This window comes from Octopus sinensis, linkage group LG23 (genome assembly GCF_006345805.1).
Source record: "Octopus sinensis linkage group LG23, ASM634580v1, whole genome shotgun sequence".
NCBI lineage: Eukaryota > Metazoa > Mollusca > Cephalopoda > Octopoda > Octopodidae > Octopus > Octopus sinensis.
In genome coordinates this window covers 30,211,114-30,234,010 of record NC_043019.1, presented here as the reverse complement: position 1 = coordinate 30,234,010, position 22,897 = coordinate 30,211,114, and the positions used below count along the sequence as shown (strand labels likewise).

The 22,897-nt window shown below is 39.3% G+C and overlaps 1 protein-coding gene and 1 non-coding gene across 2 annotated transcripts; both read right to left on the bottom strand.

Moving 5' to 3' along the window:
• LOC115223574 (putative enoyl-CoA hydratase/isomerase YngF) lies at window positions 1-16,880 on the bottom strand. Its single transcript, XM_029794214.2, has 7 exons — window positions 16,642-16,880; window positions 10,137-10,298; window positions 9,343-9,449; window positions 6,085-6,229; window positions 3,873-4,022; window positions 2,233-2,406; window positions 1-477 (listed from the first exon to the last, which is right to left on the bottom strand). Exons 1-7 carry the CDS (start codon window positions 16,772-16,774, stop codon window positions 410-412), a joined length of 939 nt encoding a protein of 312 aa, XP_029650074.1. The 5' UTR covers window positions 16,775-16,880; the 3' UTR covers window positions 1-409.
• Window positions 8,482-8,600, bottom strand: LOC115223729. Its single transcript, XR_003882822.1, has one exon. It is a non-coding gene; the product is annotated as a 5S ribosomal RNA (ribosomal RNA).
• Window positions 16,881-22,897: the final 6,017 nt, after the last annotated feature.

The following is a 22,897-nucleotide window of genomic DNA, read 5'->3' as shown; positions in this document are numbered from 1 at the left end:
AGACTGTTGGAGGAATCTAAAAGGATGAACTGTGGCCCGGGATCTGGAGCTTACACATTATAATGCATAGTTTATGCACACACATACACACACACACACACACACACACTGCATCAAATACAGTATGAATTGGAGGAATCTAAAACAATGAACCGTAGCCCAGAATCGGGAGCCTGCACATTATAATGCGTTGTTTATACACACACACACACACACTGCATCAAATATCAATACAGTATGAATTGCTGAATCAATGATGATTCTCCTGGAGAACTCTCTTGGACTGGCAGTGTGGAGGAAGAACGATATCCTTTGGTTAGATATAACAGTTGTTGGTTTTGATGTCAGGCAAATCACTTCAGCAAAAAAAAAAAATTCTCCAAAACCACTTATATACAAAATCAGGTTTTCATTTCTCTTTGTTTTCCGTATCAAAAGCACCGTGTTTTCCATAACCTTCAACAAATTTCTGGGCACCTATCAACAATAGATAAACAAATCAATCAATCAATTAATGAACTAATTTACAAAATACATTATTTACTTTTGACAAATATTTGTCCTCATCTTGTTTGTTGTCAACACAAAGTTTCGGCTGGTATACCCTCCAGCCTTCATCAGGTGTCTTGGGGAAATTTCAAACCTGGGTTCTCATTCCTAAGTTATGCCCACGGGCATATGGCATAGTGGTTAAGCACGCAGGCTACTAACCCCAAGATTCCGAGTTCAATTCCAGGCAGTGACCTGAATCATCATCATTGTTTAACATCCACTTTCCATGCTAGTATGGGTTGGACGATTTGACTGAGGACTTGCACCCAGATAGCTCCAATCTGATCTGGCAGAGTTTCTACAGCTGGATGCCCTTCCTAACGCCAACCACTCTAAGAGCGTGGTAGGTGCTTTTACGTGCCGCCGGCATGAGAGCCAGTAAAGCGGTACTGGCAACAGCCATGCTCAAATGTTGTTTTTTATGTGCCACCTGCACAGGAGCCAGTCCAGTGGCAATGGCAACGACCTCGCTCGAATGCTTTTCATGTGCCACTGGCACAAGTGCTAGTAAGGTGACATTGGTAGTCTCGTAATGTTATCTGCCACATGTATGCAAGCCCGATCAGGGGATGCACTTCAACTCTTGGTGGTTAAAAGATGTTGCAGAAGAGATATGATGTGATATTCAAAAGCAGTCTGGATTGATGTTAAGATTATGTCTCCTTGCATTCTTTTTAGATAGATGCAGTTTACATCACTGTTGATGTGAAAATTAATTTATGCTGGTCAGTATCTTCCAGGTTTTCACATCAATGGCTTCGATCTCATCAAGCATCCAATCAAGTGGCCCAAATGGTGAGTACTAAGATGCATTGTAGGCCACTGTTTTATTGAATGAAGAGAGTTCCAAGGTCCATATTTTTCTAATCCAGCTGTTATATTCTTTAGTGACAGGGTCCTTGTTGCAGACACCATCATAAGATATGTTTTCATCTACCCCCAGGTACCTATAATATTCCCATCAGATATTGGAGAAACAATTAGGTGACTGCTGGAGATGCTACTCATTTGGTGTGCGTACGTGTGTGTGAGCATGCATGCATGTATAAGTATGTCACCAATGTATATCAATAAAAGCTATCAACATGTTAAGAAAAGTGAAAAGCCAGGGCTTTTCAAACTAAGTCCCTTTCTTTTGGTCAGTAATGAACCAATGATTGACCTATTGGAAAGATGTACACAGTGATACCATCATTCACAAATCTATATATAAAGCTGAAGTTGTCTGTGTGTGGCAGGTTTGGTAGCCTTCAACTAACACTATCTCCTCCGAGACCCTGCAGTGCAAGTTGACCAAAATCGAGAGTATGATAGAAGAAGGTTTGCTCTTCATTCCGTAGAAGAAAACATTCAAATCGGACTATGTTAACATCAAAAATTATTTACATCAAAAAGGTGCTTTTTTTCTATGAAAATCCCTATTTTTTACGATTTTTTGACTGCTGTATCGCCATTTTTTGGTGTATTTCAACCAGAAAAATGTTCACTTAAAGAGAATAACAAGCTACATAATGCAAAATTTTTACTTTTCAAAAATTCCAATTTTTGAAAACAAACCTGAGCATATTTGAAACAAACCTGAGCAACGCTGGGCGATACTGCTGATAATGATATAAAATATAAACAAAGACAACAAAATAACTAAATATAAACAAAGCAAAGACTAGTTCAAAAATTAACCTTTTATAGATTCCACCGTTAAGACATCTCTTCCATTGAGGAATTCATACTGTAAAGCTTCTTGTCGGGATGTGGCATCATAGCAAGAATAATATGCAGATCTGCGATCAGCTTGAAGACACACTTGTGGATATCTTGAAATAGATAGAGCTAACTGTGTTGCTTGGCCAATAGCTGTGGGAAGAAAAGATTTTAAAACTCGTTAACTCTTAAATTACAAAATTAAATTTCATGGTTATTCTTCCAGTAATGATGCTAAATATCTACTAAAAAAATTAGAATTGGTATTCTCTGCCAGTCACTTTGCCTCAATGAATTTGATGTATTTCAATAGAAAATGGGAGACCCCCTTCGGTCTTGAATGACCATGGGATTTACCCTCAGAGGTACAAGAAATTTACCCTCAGAGGTACAAGTTCGGGCAAGGTTGTTAATGGAAGGCCAGCAGTTGCCCATGCATACCAGCCTCTCCTCTCCATGCCACTGATGTTATCCAAGAGAAAGGTAAAGGCTAATACAGCTTGGCACCAGTGATGTCGCAACTCATTTCTACAGCTGAGTGAACTGGAGCAACATGAAATAAAGTGTCTTGCTCAAGAACACAACACGCAGCCCAGTCTGGGAATCAAACTCACAACCTCACAATTGTAAGCTTGATGCTCCAACCATTGAGCCATGTGCCTTCACACAATAGAAAATAGTTCCAATAAAATACAGATTGGGATATAAAACTGCTTTCCAGGGTAATGAAATTTGGAGTGGATATATTTAGTTTCTGCAGCAAAATGGTTAAGATTTGAAATTTGAAATAAAGTAATAAAAAAAAAAAAGAAATGGTCACAGATGAACATTCTAGTATTTGATAGAGTTTGATAAAATAAGTAACAGATAAGCATATGCCCACAGGCATATGGCATAGTGGTTAAGAGCACAGGCTACTAACCCCAAGATTCTGAGTTCAATTCCAAGCAGTGAACAACAGCAGCAGAGGAGGAGGAGCCGCCAACACCAATGACGACGCTGAAAAATACCTGAGGAATGAGAACCCAGGTTCGAAATTTCCCCAAGACACCTGAAGAAAGCTGGAGGGTATATCAGCCGAAACGTTTTGTTAACAACAAACAAGATTAGGACAAATATCCGCCGAATGCAAATAATGTAAATAATGAAGCATTGGGGTTGATATAATTATGTTAGCACACCGGGCAAAATGCTTAGTGGTATTTCATCTGCTGTTATGTCCTGAGTTCAAATTCCGCCGAGGTCGACTTTGCCTTTCATCCTTTCAGGGTCGATGAATTAAGTACCACTGGGGTCGATGTAATCAACTTAATCCCTTAGTCTGTCCTTGTTTGTCCCCTCTATGTTTAGCCCCTTGTGGGCAATAAAGAAATAAGAGAGACAGATACAGATGTCATGCTGTAGAGGAGGAGGTACAGTTACCTGGCCAGAGAAGGAGAGAGAGAGAGAGAGTTATTAAGAATGAGGATAGAAACAGGTGTGTTGCTGTACAGAAGATGCACAATTATCAGAACTGGTGTGAGAATAACGAGGTGTAATCTCTAAATATTTTGCTTCTCCTTCCTCGAGAACCACAAGGCCCTTTAAAGTAGTACAGAATATACAATAACAATAATTACCTGTCCCGTTAGGAACTACTCTGTTAGCAAGACCAATTTGGAGAGCTTCTTTACTGTCGACTGGCCGACCGGTCAGAATTAAATCCATGGCACGAGATAAACCAATGAGTTTTGGTAATCTTACTGTGCAACCATCAACAAGGGGGACTCCTGGAAAGATTAAGAAAAAGAATATGGGAATAAAATACCAAACAGAAACGAGTTTTGGGGGAGCTAACTGTGGAGGGTAACCTATGTCTAAAATAAGGGTTGGGAAGATGATCATGGCTGGATTGTCTTTTATCAATTGGGGTCAAATTTGAACACAAAAAACAATGGCAAAAGTAACAACCACAAGTGAAGTTTATGTGGTGGGACTTGGCCAAATGTGTAAGATTCTTATTTCATAGTTTTTGTTATTCTTAGCTTAACAAATAACTACTGTCTACTGACTGTTGTGATTAAGGAAACTGAGGGGAAACACCTGTAAAGTCATTCTCGTCATCATCCTCATCATCTATATTATTATAATAATAATAATGTTGTATTACATGGAGATATTTCTCTACTTCCCCTCCCCAAGCTTTCAGCTATATTTCAACAACTCTTAACCTTCACTTGCCCTAGGGCGCTGGGTGTGCCCCGGCAAGTGATTGCATCAAACATGCAGATTAAAAGTAAATGACAATAATCATAACAATAATAATAATAATAATAATAATAATAATAATAATAATAATAATAATATTAATGATAATAATGGCAGAAATTCAAAAGATAGTGCTCATGGGAACTGCTCATATTCTACGCAAAATACTTTCTATGTAATCTCAAGTTTTAAAACAAACATAATTTTCGTATGGTTTTTTTTAGACATTCACTAGTACAACACTAAGTACAAAACCAAATATATGGCATCCTAGGCATAACACCAACATGAACTTCCAACTTGTCTCTTGAGGTCTCTGGGTGAGACTTGGAACCAGCTTGTGCAAATATAAAGCAAAAGTCAAACATAGAATAATAATAATAATTTCTACTATAGGCACAAGGCATGAAGTTTTTGGGGAAGGGACTAGTCAATCGCATCGACCCCAGCACTTGGCTGGTACTTATTTAATCAACTCTGAAAGGATGGACAGCAAAGTTGACCTCGGCGGAATTTAAACTCAGGACATAGCAACAGGCAAGATACCACTAAGCATTTCATCCAGCATGCTAACAATTCTGCCAGCACACTGCCTTAATAATAATAATGGCTTCTGATCTTAACTGATTGGAAGTGTTATCATGTACATTGTTTTGTCTTGGTATAAAAGATGGGCTACAGCAAATATTCTGCTCAATACCACAGATTTGCTTGTCAGTTGTTTGACCGTAACCAGTTGAGTATGTCCCTTAGTGGCTGACGATATGTGCATCTCTGAGACCACGAGCAGAAGTAGTTGGGGAGCATTATAGCCATGTGTTGAGAGGAATTCTTTGGGGTTTGAATAATTCACCTCTGGAAACACGGGTGTTTTGTTCAACATCCTTAAAAAACCCTTATTCAGGGACCTTTTGAGCAGGATGGGTTACTTGACCAGAAGAAAATTCTAACTGGGCCCCCAGCTGAAAGGTCATGTGCTGTTTATCTTGATATGAGATCACCATGTCACACACATATGGTTGTGAAGCATGTGCCTGGTGTACTCTTAGCAGACAGGTAGTCATGATGGATATACTGGACTTCGTATATTTTACCCCGGTGTCACTTTGATGGCATGTGCTACTCTCTCACTCAATAATAATGATAAGTGGGGGAGCATCATAGCCGTGTGTTGAAAGGAATTCTTAGCGGTTTGGATAATTCACCTTTGGAAACATGGGTGTTTCGTTCAACATCCTTAAACAACCCTTATTCAGGGACCTTTTGAGTGGGATGGGCTAATCAACCAGAAGAAAATTCTAACTGGGCCCCCACCTGCAAGGTCATGTGCTGTTTATCTTGATATGAGATCGCCATGTTGCACACATATGGTTGTGATGTATGTGCCTGGTGTACCCTTATCAGACGGGTAGTCATGATGGGTATACTGGTTTCGTATATTTTACCCCAGTGTCACTTTAATGGCATGCACTGCTGTCTCACTCAATAATAACAATACAAGAAAGACAAAGGAAAGAAAGAAAGAAAGAAAAGAAAACAAAGAAAAAGAAGAAAATGACAGAAAAAGATAAAAACACATTTTACCTAATCTCCGGTTGTAGACACCCATGATAGCTGATTCTTCAACAACTCTCAAATCGCACATAAGTGCTAGCTCCAAACCACCAGCTACAGCATAACCAGAAACAGCTGCTATGACAGGCTTAGAAAATGACATTCGTGTTGGACCCTATAAAATAATTCCAAACCACAAAACTAGAGAAAAACAACTCAGTTTCCTAGAAAATATAATAATAATAATAATAATAATAATAATAATAATAATAATAATAATAATAATCCTTTCTACTACAAGGCCTGAAATTTGGGGGAGGGGGAAAGTCGATTACATCGACCCCACTACTCAGCTGGTACTTATTTTATTGACCCCAAGAGGATGAAAGGCAAAATTGACTTCGGCAGAATTTGAACTCAAAACTTGAAGACAGTCAAAATGCCGCTTAGCATTTCATTTGTCATGCTAATGATTCCGCCAGCTTGCCGCCTTTTTAATAATAATAATAATCTTTACTATAGGCACAAGGCCTGGATTTTCTGGGGAGGGAGACAGCTGTTTATATCGATCCCAGTACTCAGTTGGGGGAGGGAGCTAGTTGATTACATTGACCCCCAGTATTCCACTGGTACTTATTTTATCGATCTTGAAAGGCTGAAAGGCAAAGTTGGCCCTAATACTTACTCTTTTTTTTAAAGCCTGGTACTTATTCAATCAGTCTCTTTGGCTGAACTGATAAGTTACAGGGACACAAACAAACCAACCCCAGTTGTCAAGTAGTGGTGGAGGACGAACAGAAAGACAAAGACGCACATGAATGCATGCACATACGCACACATATATGCGACAGGTGTCTTTCGATTTCCATCTACCAAATCCACTCACAAGGCTTTTGTTGGCCTGGGGCTATAGTAGAAGGCACTTGGCCAATGTGTCACGCAATGGGACTGAACCCAAGGCCACAGGGTTGGGAAGCAAATTTCTTAATCATACAACCATGCCGATGCCTAACAATGCGATAAATTCATGCATCAAAATAGGAATAAGACAAGTTATAAAATATTTTTCTGCTAACATATATTATACAATATATAGATCCTTACATAACTAAAATATTATCGACATTTGTTTCTCTATTTTGTGTAAGTATGATCACGTGTATGCATGTGTATGCGTATCTGTGTATGCTGGGGGCTCATAAAAAGCACCATTTGAGCGTGGTTGATGCCAGTGCCAGCTGACTGGTCCCATGCTAGCTCGCTGGTCCCGTGCTGGCTGACTGGTCCCGTGCCGGCTGACTGGTCCCGTGCTGGCTGACTGGTCCCATGCCAGTGGCATGTAAAAAGCACCATTCAAGCATGGTTGATGCCAGTGCCAGCAGACTCGCCCTCATGCTGGTGGCATGTAAAAAGCACCCACTACACTCTTGGAGTGGTTGGCATTAGGAAGTGCATCCAGCAGATCAGATTGGAGCCTGGTGCAGCCTTCTGGCTCACCAGCCCTCAGTCAAAACGTCCAACCCATGACAGCGTGGAAAATGGACATTCAACGATGATGATTATGATATGTCTATAGAGAAAGTGTGTGGCTTAGTGGTTAAGGTATTTGGGTCACGATTGTAAGGTCATGAGTTCAATTCCTGGCAACATATCGTATCCTTGAGCAAGACACTTTATTTCACATTGCACCAGTCAGTGCATTCAGCTGGCAAAAGTGAGTCATACCTGTATTTCAAAGGGCCAGACATGTCACATTCTTTCATGCTGAATCTATCCAAGAAGTACATTAAGGGTACATGTGTCTGTGGAGTGCTCAGCCACTTGCATGTTAATTTTCACAAGCAATGTGGAAGCTGTTCACTTACTACCACAAAAGGAAATAAATACCTTGGGATCAAGACACAAAGCAAAGTGACTGACTGGAAATACAGACTTGACCAATAATTCAAGGATTATAGCAATAGGACAGTCTTGTGGAATCTGTTAGTTTATTAACACAAAAAGAGATAAATATTACTCTTTTACTATTTTATTCTTTTGCTTCAGTCATTTGACTGTGACCATACAGGAGCACCGCCTTTAGTCGAGAAAGTCGACCCCAGGACTTATTCTTTGTAAGCCTAGTACTTATTCTATCAGTCTCTTGCTGAATCGCTAAGTTACGGGGACGTAAACACACCAGCATCGGTTGTCAAGCGATGTTGGGGGGACAAACACAGATACACACACACACACACATATATATACATATATATGACGGGCTTCTTTCAGTTTCCGTCTACTAAATCCACTCACAAGGCTTTGGTCGGCCCGAGGCTAAAGTAGAAGACACTTGCCCAAGGTGCCACACAGTGGGACTGAACCCGGAACCATGTAGTTCGTAAGCAAGCTACTTACCACACAGCCACTCCTACGCCTACTGTGTGACACTTACAGCACCTAGGTTTCCCAAGTGGTCACCCATCTAAGTACTAACTAGGCTCAACATTGCTTAACTTCAGTGATCAGACGAGAACTGATGGTTTCAACATGATATGGCTGTAAGCGATATGTACAGTTTATTTGTATCCTTCAAGTGCAACAACTACTTTTATCTGTTTGATTATAAATATGTCCAGAAGTTCGTCATAGAAATTGTTAAATAATGTCTGCAGATTCTTCGTTTTCTTCTCTTTGACTGGTTGTTTCCATCTAGACTCTAGACGTCTGAACCTCGATTCATTAGTCGTTGACAATCTTAGCTTTTTTATACAATATTTCGTTTTGTGGTTATTTTAAAATTTGCCAACGCTATCAAACATGACGTTACCAACCACAACAAAAAACCTGTGGTGCCAATCCGTAAAATGAACATCACAACAAACAAGTTGTTCTGTTAATCAGATCAACTGGAACCTTTTTCATCATAACCAACGGAGTGCTAGTTTTTTTTTTTGTGCCTACATATGCATATGTGTGTCTCCATGGCATGTTAAGCTACAAAATAAAGTTTTTATATTCATTTTCTAGTCGCAAATACTATTCATCATCATCATCATCATCGTTTAGCGTCCGCTTTCCATGCTAGTATGGGTTGGACGTTTCAACTGGGGTCTGGGAAGCCAGAAGGCTGCACCAGGCCCAGTCTGATCTGGCAATGTTTCTACGGCTGGATGCCCTTCCAAACGCCAACCACTCCGTGAGTGTAGTGGGTGCTTTTATGTGCCAGATGAGGCTGGCAAACTAATATTAGTTATATGGTAACAAAAGCATTATAAGAGAAATGGAAAAAAAACTTCAATGAAATACCATTGGAGCACGTTCTGTTCGACTTGGGGAATCAGGCAAGGCAACTTCAGCACTTCGAAATTCATCTGCAAGTTCTTTGAGATCAAACCCTGCACAGAAATTGCCACCTAGAGAATGGAAAATGAAAATCATTACATTTGGAATACAAATAGTACCAATCGCATAAAAAAGTTGGTTTCTGTCCCCGGTCAAAATGTTCAGCCCACGACAGCAAGGACAACGGACATTAAATGATGATGATGGTGAGATACATATATATATATATATATATATAAAAGTTTTGTATTCATTATGGCACAGGTGTGGTTGTGTGGTAAGAAGCTTGCTTCCCAACCACATGGTTCTGGGTCTCACTGTGTGACACCTTCGGCAAGTGTCTTCTACTATAGCCTCGGGCCGAACAAAGCCTTGTGAGTGGATTTGGTCGACAGAAACTGAAAAGAAGCCCATCATGTATATATATATATATATATATATATATATATATATATATATATATATAAATATAATGTATGTATATATTTGTGAGTGTTTGTGTTTATGCCCCCTGCCATCGACAACCAATGCTAGTGTGTCTACATCTCAGTAACTTAGCAGTTCGGCAAAAGAGACCGATAGAATAAGTACTAGGCTTACAAACAATAAGTCCTGGGGGAGGGGTCGATTTCTTCAACTAACACCCTTTAAGGCGGTGCTCCAGCATGGCCGCAGTCAAATAACTGAAACAAGTAAAAGAATTAAAAGAAACCCATCTATCACAATACGGTCATAAACAAACAAAATCTCACACTTACCTTTACCAAATAATACCGCAACATGTGTCTGGTCATTGTGTTCAAAGTCCTGAAAAGCCCGATACAGACTGTGAGCAGTTTGAGAATTAACAGCATTCTTCTTTTCAGGACAGTTTAACCCGATCAAACATATTTTGCCTATCAGTTCAACAGTAACAGAATCTGTAAATATAACAAGGAAAGAAACGGATACAATATGAGAGCTATATTATTATTATTATTATTATTATTATAATAATAATAATAATAATTGTGTACAGTGCTCAGGTGCACTACAACTCATCTAAAGTGTATATATAATCAGGTGTAGTTTCGGCAGATTTCGGAAAGCATGAGGGCCTTAAAGGATGCAGTGTCATGGCAGTCCACAACTGACGCAGGCAGTTTATTCCATGCTTCAGCAACTCTGAGCGTGAAAAAATGTTATATACAGGGTACAATGGATAAATTGTCACCATTTTATAATTTTAATTTTGCACATGCACTTCGTTTGTTTTTGATTTTGTTGACTACACAATATAGTAGGGTCAGTTGGGCACTGTCTGTGAGAAAAACAGCACCATGGCACAATTCACTCTGCCAGAAATTTGAAAACAACATGCTGTACTGCTTGGCATTCATGCTGGAAGCTCCAATACGAACATTTCAGAGTGTTTGAGAATATGTACTGAGAGTGATAAAAAATCAAACATCCAGTCAACATCATGGTGTTTGGAGAGATCACTAGTGATGGTGACATAATGCCTCAATTCATCTTTCTACATGGCCTCAGACTGAACACGGAGGCCTACATCAAGTGCCTGGAGAAGGTAGTGCTTCCCTCGGTCACAAGGGTGGCTGCTGGAAGACCCTGTATCTGGCAACAGGACTCTGCACTATGCCACACAAGCAGGTGAACCCAGTTATAGCTGTCAGACAATTTATGTGACCACATCACCCCTAACATCTAACTACCTAACTCCCCAGACTGCAACCCCCTTGATTGTTATGTGTGGGATGCAGTTGAGTGAGAGACCAACAAAACTCCTCGTAACACAAAAGATGAACTGAAGGCAAGGATTATGGCAGCATTCACCAACTTAAACAAGGAGACTGTCCAGAAGAGCTGCAGGAGATTCTGAAGTTGTCTGGAGGCCTTGGTTGAAGCCAATGGCGATTTTATTGAATAAATTTACTCTTTAGGATTTCAAGATATTTTTATGTAATTTTGGTAAATATATCTGTTAAAATGAGGTGTCAGTGTTATTTTCATTTTTGCATAATTTAGACAACAGTCTATTCACTGCCCACTGTATATATACACACACACAAGGTCTTTGAGCTAAATTTGACAGTTTTCATTGCATAAAAAGAAAACACAATAGCCTGTCCAAACAGGCAACCAGAAGAGAGGGGTTCAAATGGTACATTGGTCTGAGGCCCCAAGAACCAAGGAAAGGCCTTTAACTATCTGCTCGGCCCCTTCCTAAAAAGAAACAAAAACTCACAGATCCTTTGAATTTTGAAAAAATATCACCCATAGCACATGAATACAGTCTTTTCTGTTACCAAATTCTTTTCAGAGGTCTTGGGTCCAGGTGATTAAAGCTGCCATTCAAATTGCAAAATAAATTAAGGTTACCATCCAAAGTATAAAAGTGTGGCTGTGTGGTAAGAAGTTTGCTTCCCAACCAAATGGTTCTGGGATCAGTCCTCCTGCATAGAACCTTGAGCAAGTGTCTTCTACTATAGCCTCAGGCTGACCAAAGCTTTGTAAATGAATTTGGTAGATGGAAACTGAAAGAAGCTCATTGCATTAATAGAGATACATCTGGCAACTGACTTGGTAAACATCTACAAAATTATTAACCATCATGCCAACAACCACCTTGAGCACATTTTTGAGGTCCATGTGTCTAACACACATGGGAATGCCAATAAAGTCAGAAAACAGCAAAGCACCCATGGCTTCAGGAAACATTTTTTCACACTCAGAGTTGCTGAAGCATGGAACAAACTACTTGCATCAGTTGTTAGCTGCTGAGACATTGCATGTTCTAAAACCTCAATGCTTCCTGATATTCACCAACACTACACCTGATATCCCCACCTCCATATGCATGCACACATGTATATCCTGACTCATACACTGTTCACTTCCCTGACTTTTGCACATAATTCTATGTACTGTACATGCACTTTTGATGAGTTGCAGTGCACCTGAGCACTATACACAATAATTTCATTATCATTATTATTATGATAGATAGATAGATAGATAGATAGATAGATAGATAGATAGATAGATAGATAGATAGATAGGTAGATAGATAGACAGACAGATAAGGTAGATAGATAGATAGATAGATAGATAGATAGATAGATAGATAGATATATAGATAGAAAGATAGACAGACAGGTAGATAGGTAGATAGATAGACAGACAGATAAGGTAGATAGATAGATAGATAGATAGATAGATAGATAGATAGATAGATAGATAGATAGATAGATAGATAGATAGATAGATAGATAGATAGATAGATAGATAGATAGATAGATAGAAAAAAAGAAAGGAAAGGGAATGGAATTTTGCTACAAGCTTGACTGAAAACGGTTGCTAGAGTACTCTCTACAATAATACCAAGAATTCAGACGATGCTACACTATATCCACCATTCTAACTACTGCTAAAAAAAAAATTAAAAATTAGTAAGAAAAACACCACCACCAGACGATGATTAAACAAAAGCAAGAAGCGTATTTTCGTTTCCGATATTATTATGCGGTTTATTTCTAGCTTCCTAGCTGGAACGATAACAGAAAACAAACAAACATAACACGTGGGTGTGAAGTAGAAAGTTTACCTTGATATTATCTATCTCGTGTGAAAAACTAGTTTACAAATTACTAAACGGCAAACAACTTTTAACTACTTAACCAAGTTACAATGTGATACAATTACCATGAAAATACTATAAATAAATAAAGAGCTAAAACCATTCGCACACGTAGCTATCTTTTCGTGGTGTTTGTATTATATTCTTTTACTTGTTTCAGTCATTTGACTGCGGCCATGCTGGAGCACCGCCTTTAGTCGAGCAAATCGACCCCAGGACTTATTCTGGATATAGAATAAATATAGAAAACCATTCACACACGTAGCTATCTTTTCGTGGTGTTTGTATTTTGTTTCAGTCATTTGACTGCGGCCATGCTGGAGCACCGCCTTTAATCGAGCAAATCGACCCCAGGACTTATTCTGGATATAGAATAAATATAGAAAACCATTCACGCACGTAGCTATCTTTTCGTGGTGTTTGTATTATATTCTTTTACTTGTTTCAGTCATTTGACAGCGGCCATGCTGGAGCACCGCCTTTAGTCGAGCAAATCGACACCAGGACTTATTCTGGATATAGAATAAATATAGAAGACAGGCTTCTTTTCAGTTCCCATCTATCAAATCCACTCACAAGGCTGTAGTAGAAGACACTTGCTCAAGGTTCTACGCGGGGGGACTGAACCCGGAACTATATGGTTTTGAAGCAAGCTTATTTACCACACAACCACTCCTGCACCTGTTTATTTATAAACCAAGTCGGATAAGGGAAAGAAGAACTATTCCTTGCTTTATGTATTATAATACAAATATGTATATGAGAAATGATATCATAAGGACGGCAGAATTAAAACATTATAAGAACTTTTATTGCCCGAGTTCAAATTCCACCGAGGTCAACCTTGCATTTCATTTTTTCGGGGTCAATGAAATATGTACCAGTGAGGTCGAATAATTAACATATAATAAATATGTACCACTGAGGTCGAATTATTAACTAGCCCCCGGCCCAGCAAAACTTCAAGAAAGAAGTATTTTTGTTTTTACAATTGTGCAGCAAAATGACAATGTTAATGGATCTAGCATAGCCGTAGTTGTCAAACCTCATTGAATTAGCAGACGAATTTCCCTTTAAAACCAAAGTCACACCTTAAAAGAAAAACTTATTATTAACAGATATTCCTGGCTGATCTGGAGCTCAATAGCTTTAAGCAAGAGCCTCTATGTGATCGTTCGATCTGCTAGAAATAGTTGCCAAATATCCCCTCAACTCACACCATCCTCTCGTTTTAGACTTAAAACACATATTAATGTGGGAACAGGTGGATTGTGCCTGCGACACAGATTACCATACGGACTTAGATCAAAGAGGTTTGCTCGATCAGGACTTGAAGGCTAAACTAGTTGTTCTCAAATTGATAAAAACCAGCATCCCGTAAAAGAGAGAGGGAAGACAGAGAGAAAGAGAGAGAGAATGAAGTTTTGGATCCCTCCCAGCTCTTTATGTGAAAACTAAGTAGAGTTTATTAGCCATCTCAATATGGCTAACCACTAAGGGTGGGTGTTACTGTAGCTTTTAGCCCCAGGAGATCATTGTCTCCGGTGGCTAGTATACTTTACGTTGTCGAGCAGTTACTGTTTACATCTCGTTCAGAGATTTATTATTGCTAAGTAGAGTTTGTATTGTCATAATTCTTTCATCTTCGTCAAAATGTTGTACAAGTTTACCATGGTTAAAATCTATCTATCTATCTATCTATCTATCTATCTATCTATCTATCTATCTATCTATCTATCTATCTATCTAGATAGATAGATAGATAGATAGATAGATAGATAAATAGACAGACAGACAGACAGACAGACAGACAGACAGATAGATAGATAGATAGATAGATAGATAGATAGATAGATAGATAGATAGACAGACAGACAGACACGTACTCTCTGTACTTAAGATTATGTTCATTCACTTTCATTAATGATTTAATAATTCCAGTCCAACAAGACTTTTGAAAACAATTCAAATAAGTTTCTTTTTCGACAAATCGGATTTGTCGAAAACGAAATGTAGTGATGCAACTGATCTTGTTACAGAAACTTATTTGAATTGTTATATAATCTTAATCGGGGCTGGCCCCATATCAAACCTAAACGAGGCAACCCATAATGAAAGGTACTCCAGCTGCGATATTCCCAGCTTTTATTAAGGTATCGTGAATGCAATACTTCAGTATCCAGCTTAGTATATGAGCTATAAACTTCTTTGAGACCGTCAAGTAAGATCTAAAGCGAATTTAGCTGCCATTTCTAGCAGGTCGAGTAGCCACTTATATAATTGTTACTACTGTTGCTTAATTAAGGTTTGATTAAAACTAATCTATGACTAAAGGCTTTCCAACCATGAACATCCCATCTTATTTTCCAAGCACAATTCACCTAAGATTTCATTATCCAATTATTTTTCAGAATGGTAAGATGTGATTTAAGAGAGAGATTTAGATGTTATATCCAACACGTCGAACGACCACGTAGTGGCTCTGTTGGTTTGTGAAGGCTATAGTTATTATTGAACACCAAGTTTAATCTGATAAAGTAGGCCTGTAATCAAAAACCTTCCAGCCATGCCCATAATCTTTTTCAGGCACAGTGTACTAAGATTGTAAGACGGGAGCGTGAGATCTAATGAAGAATTGACTGCTCTTTCTAGCAGGTCGTACACTGACGCTTGTGTGAAATATAGTTATTAGATATGACTCCACCTTATAAAGCGGATCTGTTATTAATGGTGTTCTAGTCGTGACCACCACGCATAGTTTTGTATATCTTTGAATAAATACGTTGTCTGTGCCTTTGTTTTTGTATCTTTAAGTACGATAGGGAATGATTTAAGGGAGATTTCTAGTTTCTTGGAGTAGGTCAGAGCGACCGCGTGGAAGCTAACCCCCTTGTCTCCCTACAAATTTGTCAATCTTTGAAGACTGCCTAAAGAAGGAGCAGAGTCTCAGTCTCGTCGCTCGACATGCAAAACATAGCAGCTAAACCTCCCTCAAATTACGGTTAGATAAATGAAAGCGCACATTAGGTAATGTTATTTTGATACCCTTAAAAACGACGGCCGATCACGGCTGGAATGCATTTAATCATAGGTTTGTTCAACCAGAGTTCCAGAGCAAAACAACAGCAACCTAAAACTGATATCTGATTGCTCGATTAGCTAGAAATAGCAACAATATCTCTTCCAATAGGAAGACATTAGATATTACGGGCCTGTGTGCACTGTTTCGAAGTGAAAGACAACGAAATGGTCACAACTTGGAAATGCCTTTAATCAAAGGGCTACTCAACCAGGGTTGACCTGGGGCTAAACGACCATTGCAACAACAATAACAATTTACATATGTTATTTTTTCAAGTCATGCTGGAATTTTAAAGACAATACGGTTAGACAGAAGAAAAAACAGAAAGAGAAAGAAGGTAGAATATTTTCACAAATAGGAGGGGGGCAGTTAAAAATAAACGGAGAAAAGAAAGAAATTCGGCGACAATAATAAGCTTGTAATTTGCGCTAATGAGAAAAAAAGAAAGAAAAAAATGTAGGAGGGTGGGCGCAAAAAATTTAAAGGGATACATTGTTGTTTACTTTTTAAATGAAATATTTTAAATGCGACTAAGGTGTCCAACCTTTCTTAGCAATGTTGTGCACATATCGTCCAGCAGATGTGGTTTGTTGTAAGAAAACAGTTTTAACATTCCGTCCACACAGAACAGAGCGAGACAGACATCGTAAGCCCAACGGGCCAAACGGTAGAGTCATTTCCACGCAGGGTCGATGCTCTGTTTGAAAACTTATTACACTTTTTACGTGATCTCACTTCCTCTCTCTCTCTCCCTATGTCTCTATCTGTCTTGACTTTCTGCCTCTTGCTCTCTGCTTTTACTCTTTCTCTCTCTCTCTCTCTCTCTCTCTCTCTCTCCTCTATCATCCCTCTCGTCTAATCATTCCCTCCCACTCTTTCTCTCTCTCCCTCTATCATCCCTCTTGTCTAATCATTCCCTCCCACTCTTTCCTATCTCTTTATATATCATCATCTATCGTCTGATCTAATAAGCTTTCTCTGTTTTTCTTCGACGGAAACTACCGAACTGATTTTCGGCAACATCCGTCAGTTATACACGTCGTCCACTTAAAATTAATAAACTTCGACAATTATAGATCCAATCACATCTAGGATACCTTATAACTCTATCCAGCACCTGAGTATTAATTTATTTCATCGATTTTAAAAGGAGGAAAGTCAAAATTGACCTCAGCGGGATTGGAATTCATCAGACTTTATAAAAGAGTAAAAGAAACACGGAACTTTATTCGATGGTCTACAGATTCTCACGATTCACCGTCTGTGTTTATAAACACGGTCTGTTTTTTTATTTTAATTCGTAAAGAAAATTAAAATTAATAAAGGAAAAATCAACGGCATAGCTTCAAACAACAGAATTTGTTCCAAACATTACATTCAGGAAAATTTTCGACTTCCAACCGTTTAAGCAAGTACTGAATATGGGAGATAGCGGGTCGTCAGATGGGGGATTGTACGGCCGAAATTGTTTGACCTTTTATTTTAGTTAATGAGTACGGAAGAAGCAGTAATACCCATGACCTTTGCAAGTCCTCGGAAATCGGTGGATTTGATGCCATTTATAATCCATTTAGACATCCATTTAATCATGATAGCAAGATCGTGGTTTCGGTTGCCAGACGGGGCGGCGAAATTTTTTTCCCACGAGAATTCCGGACCCCAGTAATGAACTCATTTGCATACAGCCAATCAGAGCTCATCTTGATTTTGTCGTGAAGTTGACAAACGCATTCTACCAAGTAAACTCAAGAAGAAGAACGGTGTTGTTAGTCGACCGATCGCCAAGCTATGCCTGATTTTAGAAGGACAATAGTGATTAGATAGATTTGCATCTATACCTATTATCGGATTTTGTTAGGACCCCATATTGGTAAAGATGTGGATGGGGAAAATGTGTGTAGAGGGTGATGTGCTAGCAACCCTTTCCCCTTACTGTTTTACAAAGTAAACAACAATACAAATAACTACGCAGAGGCAGCCATGGTTGAAACAAGAACAAGAACAACAAGCATTATTAGAAGTAAAAAGAAGCATGGTCATTCCTTACCCAAGTGACCTTATCTTATTGCCCATCACATGTTATGCACTCATACATTAGTTTGATGGTTGAGCTCTGATTGGGTGTATGCAAATGAGGTCATAACTGGGGCCCGGAACTGTCGTGGGAAAAGATTTCGCGACCGGGCGGGGCGTTGTTGTTTTAGAACAAAAATTGACATACATACACAAGATTTAGATTATATTGGAATTTGTGGAACAAAAAAATTCTGTGAATAGGAGACACGTTTCTGAAAATTCACATAAGTCAGCTTTGTTTCCTCAACTTAATTTTTCATGAAATTTTCAATAAATACCTGCAAGAATCTATAGGTTACGATTATATCGAAATTTAACAAATGAAAGGGAAAAAAATGGCTGACTCGCACACATTCATACTGACACACATCACATATCTACAAAATGAAACTTGAAATTTCGAAAAATATTGTGTTGTGTACAAGTAGTAAGTATGCGTGCATGTTCACCATGTACTTTGTTTGCTTCTTTTTTCATATTAAATTCCAATAAAGTCATAATCAACAGACACTGAAAGGCATTTGTGAGAAATTTCATAAAAAGGAGTATCCAGCTTTCTTAATGTTATAGGAAAACAAAGCCGATTCGTGAGAATTTTCAAAAACTCCTCTCCCCGCCAACAGAATTTATTTTTCCGCAACAAATTTCGATGTATATTTCTTTATTACTCACAAGGGGCTAAACACAGAGGGGACAAACAAGGACAGACTAAGGGATTAAGTCGATTACATCGACCCCAGTGCGTAACTGGTATTTAATTTATCGACCCCGAAAGGATGAAAGGCAAAGTCGACCTCGGCGGAATTTGAACTCAGAACGTAACGGCAGACGAAATACCTATTTCTTTACTGCCCACAAGAGGCTAAATACAGAGAGGACAAACAAGGACAGACAAACGGATTAAGCCGATTACATCGACCCCAGTGCGTAACTGGTACTTATTTAATCGATCTCGAAAGGATGAAAGACAAAGTCGACCTCGGCGGAATTTGAACTCACAACGTAGCGGCAGACGAAATACTGCAAGGCATTTCGCCCGGCGTGCTAACGTTTCTGCCAGCTCGTCGCCTTCCGCAACAAATTTCGATATAATCAGAATCTGCACCACCTGAAGCGTATTTGTAGAAAATTTAATCTAAAAATATCCATTTTTCTGGAAGATATAAAGAAACAAAGTTGGTGGCGGGAGGAGACACTTGTGTAGGTATGTCCAAAAATCTTCATTTCACGTCGCTCTACGATCACTTCTACATCTGATGTGACGGACACCATGCACTAGTACAGGCAATGTCGATCTGATGGAGGGAGTGGGCTCATATACGGTACAAAGCATTTGAGTACAATAAACAAATCATCTCTCTCTGTTACCCTTTTACTTGTTTCAGTCATTTGACTGCGACCATGCTGGAGCAACGCCTTTTAGTCGAGCAAATCGACCCCAAGACTTATTCTTTGGAAGCCCAGTACTTATTCTATCGGTCTCTTTAGCCGAACCGCTAAGTTGTGGGGACATAAACACCCCACCATCGGTTGTTAAGCAATGTTGGGGGGACAAAACAGACACACAAACATAAACACACACATACACATATATATATATATACATATATACGACGGGCACACACATATATATATATATATATATATATATATATATATATATATATATATATATACGACAGGCTTCTTTCAGTTTCTGTCTACCAAATCCACTCACAAGGCTTTGGTCGGCCCGAGGCTGTAGTAGAAGAGACTTGCCCAAGGTGCCACGCAGTGGGAATGAACCCGGAACCATGTACTTACCACACAGTCTCTCCCGCACCTGTGCAGATTGTTCAACAAGAAATTTCAGAATCGTCTTTCTTGGACTCGAAAGATTACCAAGAAAAAGAAACATCTTCAGGAAAATCATGAGCAAGGAGATGATACCTAAGGATTGAAATCTAAGGTCAAAGAACTGGGCATGGTAATTGTTTCGGGGATGGGATGTTGGACAGAACAAGATAACCAAAAGTGGAAAGACGAGTGGGTATGCCATACCTGAATGGAGAAGGTACGAGACCAGTCAACTCTAAGACATAGAAACCATTATAAATTCGCTATTTTCGACGGAAACAGTATCAGTTCACTAGTATTTTTTTCAAAACAGTATTCTGTATATTTTGTGGAGGCGCAATGGCCCAGTGGTTAGGGCAGCGGACTCGCGGTCGTAGGATCGCGGTTTCGATTCCCAGACCGGGCGTTGTGAGTGTTTACTGAGCGAAAACACCTAAAAAGCTCCACGAGGCTCCGGCAGGGGATGGTGGTGATCCCTGCTGTACTCTTTCACCACAACTTTCTCTCACTCTTACTTCCTGTTTCTGTTTGTACCTGTATTTCAAGGGGCCGGTCATGTCACTCTCTGTGTCACGCTGAATATCCCCGAGAACTACGTTAAGGGTGCACGTGTCTGTGGAGTGCTCAGCCACTTACACGTTAATTTCACGAGCAGGCTGTTCCGTTGATTCGGATCAACCCGAACCCTCGTCGTCGTAACCGACGGAGTGCTTCCCCTCCTCTGTATATTTTACTCAACGAATTTTTGCACAGCCCAACAGCTAGTTGCGATGCCAATGACTTGTTAATTAACAGAGGCTAAATTTATATAAACATGCCACTGCTAGTGGGTACTTGCTGCTGGTAACGTGCAAAGACGCAAAAATCGGGACTTAGCAATTATAACACTGCTGCTAGAAGTTTTTCGTTTGCTACCGATGTATTTCTGTGCTTTTTAGCACTATACGACTATACGAGATGCTATCCCTAGAAAAATACCGCAGCGTTGTGGTTCTCAGCATTAAGTAAGATGTACGGAATGCTATATAGAGACAAAAGAAAAGACAGATGAGATAACGCTTGTGAGCCAAAGGATGGAGACGGGGCAGTGTCTTACTGACTGAATATCAGTCAGTTATGTCACATTCTCAGTTCAAATCCTACTAAGGTCAACTATGGCTTTCATCCTTCTGGGATGATAAAATAAAGTAACGGTCAAGTACTGAGGTTGATATAATCAACTACCTCGTCTCACTAAAACTGCTGGCCTTTCATCCTTTCGGGGTCAATAAAATAAGTACCAATTCGTCTCTTGCTCTGTCGCGTGCCAATATGCAACCTAACCAACCTCAGTCCCTAAATACGATCCCGTGAGACAGTCTGTTCTCAACTCCAATTTTGAGTCTAGCGTTAGCTATAAAAACTCAACTTCTTGTTTCGATGCCTTTTGGTTCCAGCCTCCTAAGGTCTAGCCACTGACCACACGACACAGTCAATTCCAGCGACGACGCCAGTAGCAAGCAATACGGCGACCGTCATCTTCGTCGCCACCATCTACAATATAGTTAATTCTACAATATATATTTCTTTACTGCCCACAAGGGGCTAAACACAGAGTGGACAAACAAGGACAGACAAACGGATTAGGTCGATTACATCGACCCCAGTGCGAAACTGGTACTTTATTTATCGACCCCGAAAGGATGAAAGGCAAAGTCGACCTCGGCAGAATTTGAACTCAGGTCGTAACAGCAGACGAAATACGGCTACGCATTTCGCCCGGCGTGCTAACGGTTCTGCCTGCGCGCGCGTGTGCGTATAGATATATTTCTACTGAGCAGGACATCTTGTACTTCGCTTTTCTGTGATCTCCTTGGTATTGCTAGTGAGAACCGTCGTGGTGTTGTGCAAGCAGCGCTTGACGTAAAATCTTGTCGTAAAATCTTGCGCGGGCATTACGGACAATAAACATTTGTCAGCGATAATCATTAATAGCCAAATCTCTTTCAAACCCAAGCCCGACCATCTTAGTCCTGTTAGCATTCAGATTATTCTCATAAATGTAATGCTTGTTTATTCACATTGTTTTGAATTAATTATGCATTATCTCCTCGCTTCGATATTTCGATGATATGACTTTATTTGGATATTTTCGGTTTGAACGACAGTTTTTAAACATAATTTCTAGGTAACTAAAAAATTTTTAACTTCGTATACTGGTAGAATGTGTTAATAAAACATCTTTTTCTCTTGGCTTTATTGAGAAAATTCTATAGTTTGTAAGATATTTGTTGTTTTTTTTTCTTCAATGTCTGCCATTTCAACCAATCACTGACGTCTATTGAGTTAAAAAGCATTCTCTGCCGTATGAATATGTCCCTCGTTTAAAAAACAGATTAGGTTTATTTACATTTGTGAAGAAAAAAAGATACCCTTCCCCCACCCCTAACCCTAACCCTAAAAGAGATTGAAATGCAATAGATCGATTCTAGGGTCATAATTATGGGTAACAATTTCATATGACACCGCTAGAAAAAACTGCCGTTCAAACCGAAAAGATCCCTTTATTTTTAGAATGACATTGTAAGGTTGGTGTGAAAGGCCAAATCTGGCCGGTCTGAACATAAGACAGGCAGAATATTTGGGCTGAATAAAACCGGGTTAAATGCTAAAAGGTTAAATAAACTGAGACGTATTGGAAAGTGTAGTCTAAGATTACACTATGTTGGAATTTTAAAAAAAAGTGGAAAGGTCACTGCTGGAATGTATCTTAGATCTATCTGAATCAACAACAATTGGTATTTATTTTATCTTAACTCCCCTCCCCCACATCTCCAAAGATGAAAGAAGTGGCTTAGTGGTTAGGGCATTCGGCTCACGACCTTACAGTCATGAGTTCGATTCCCGGC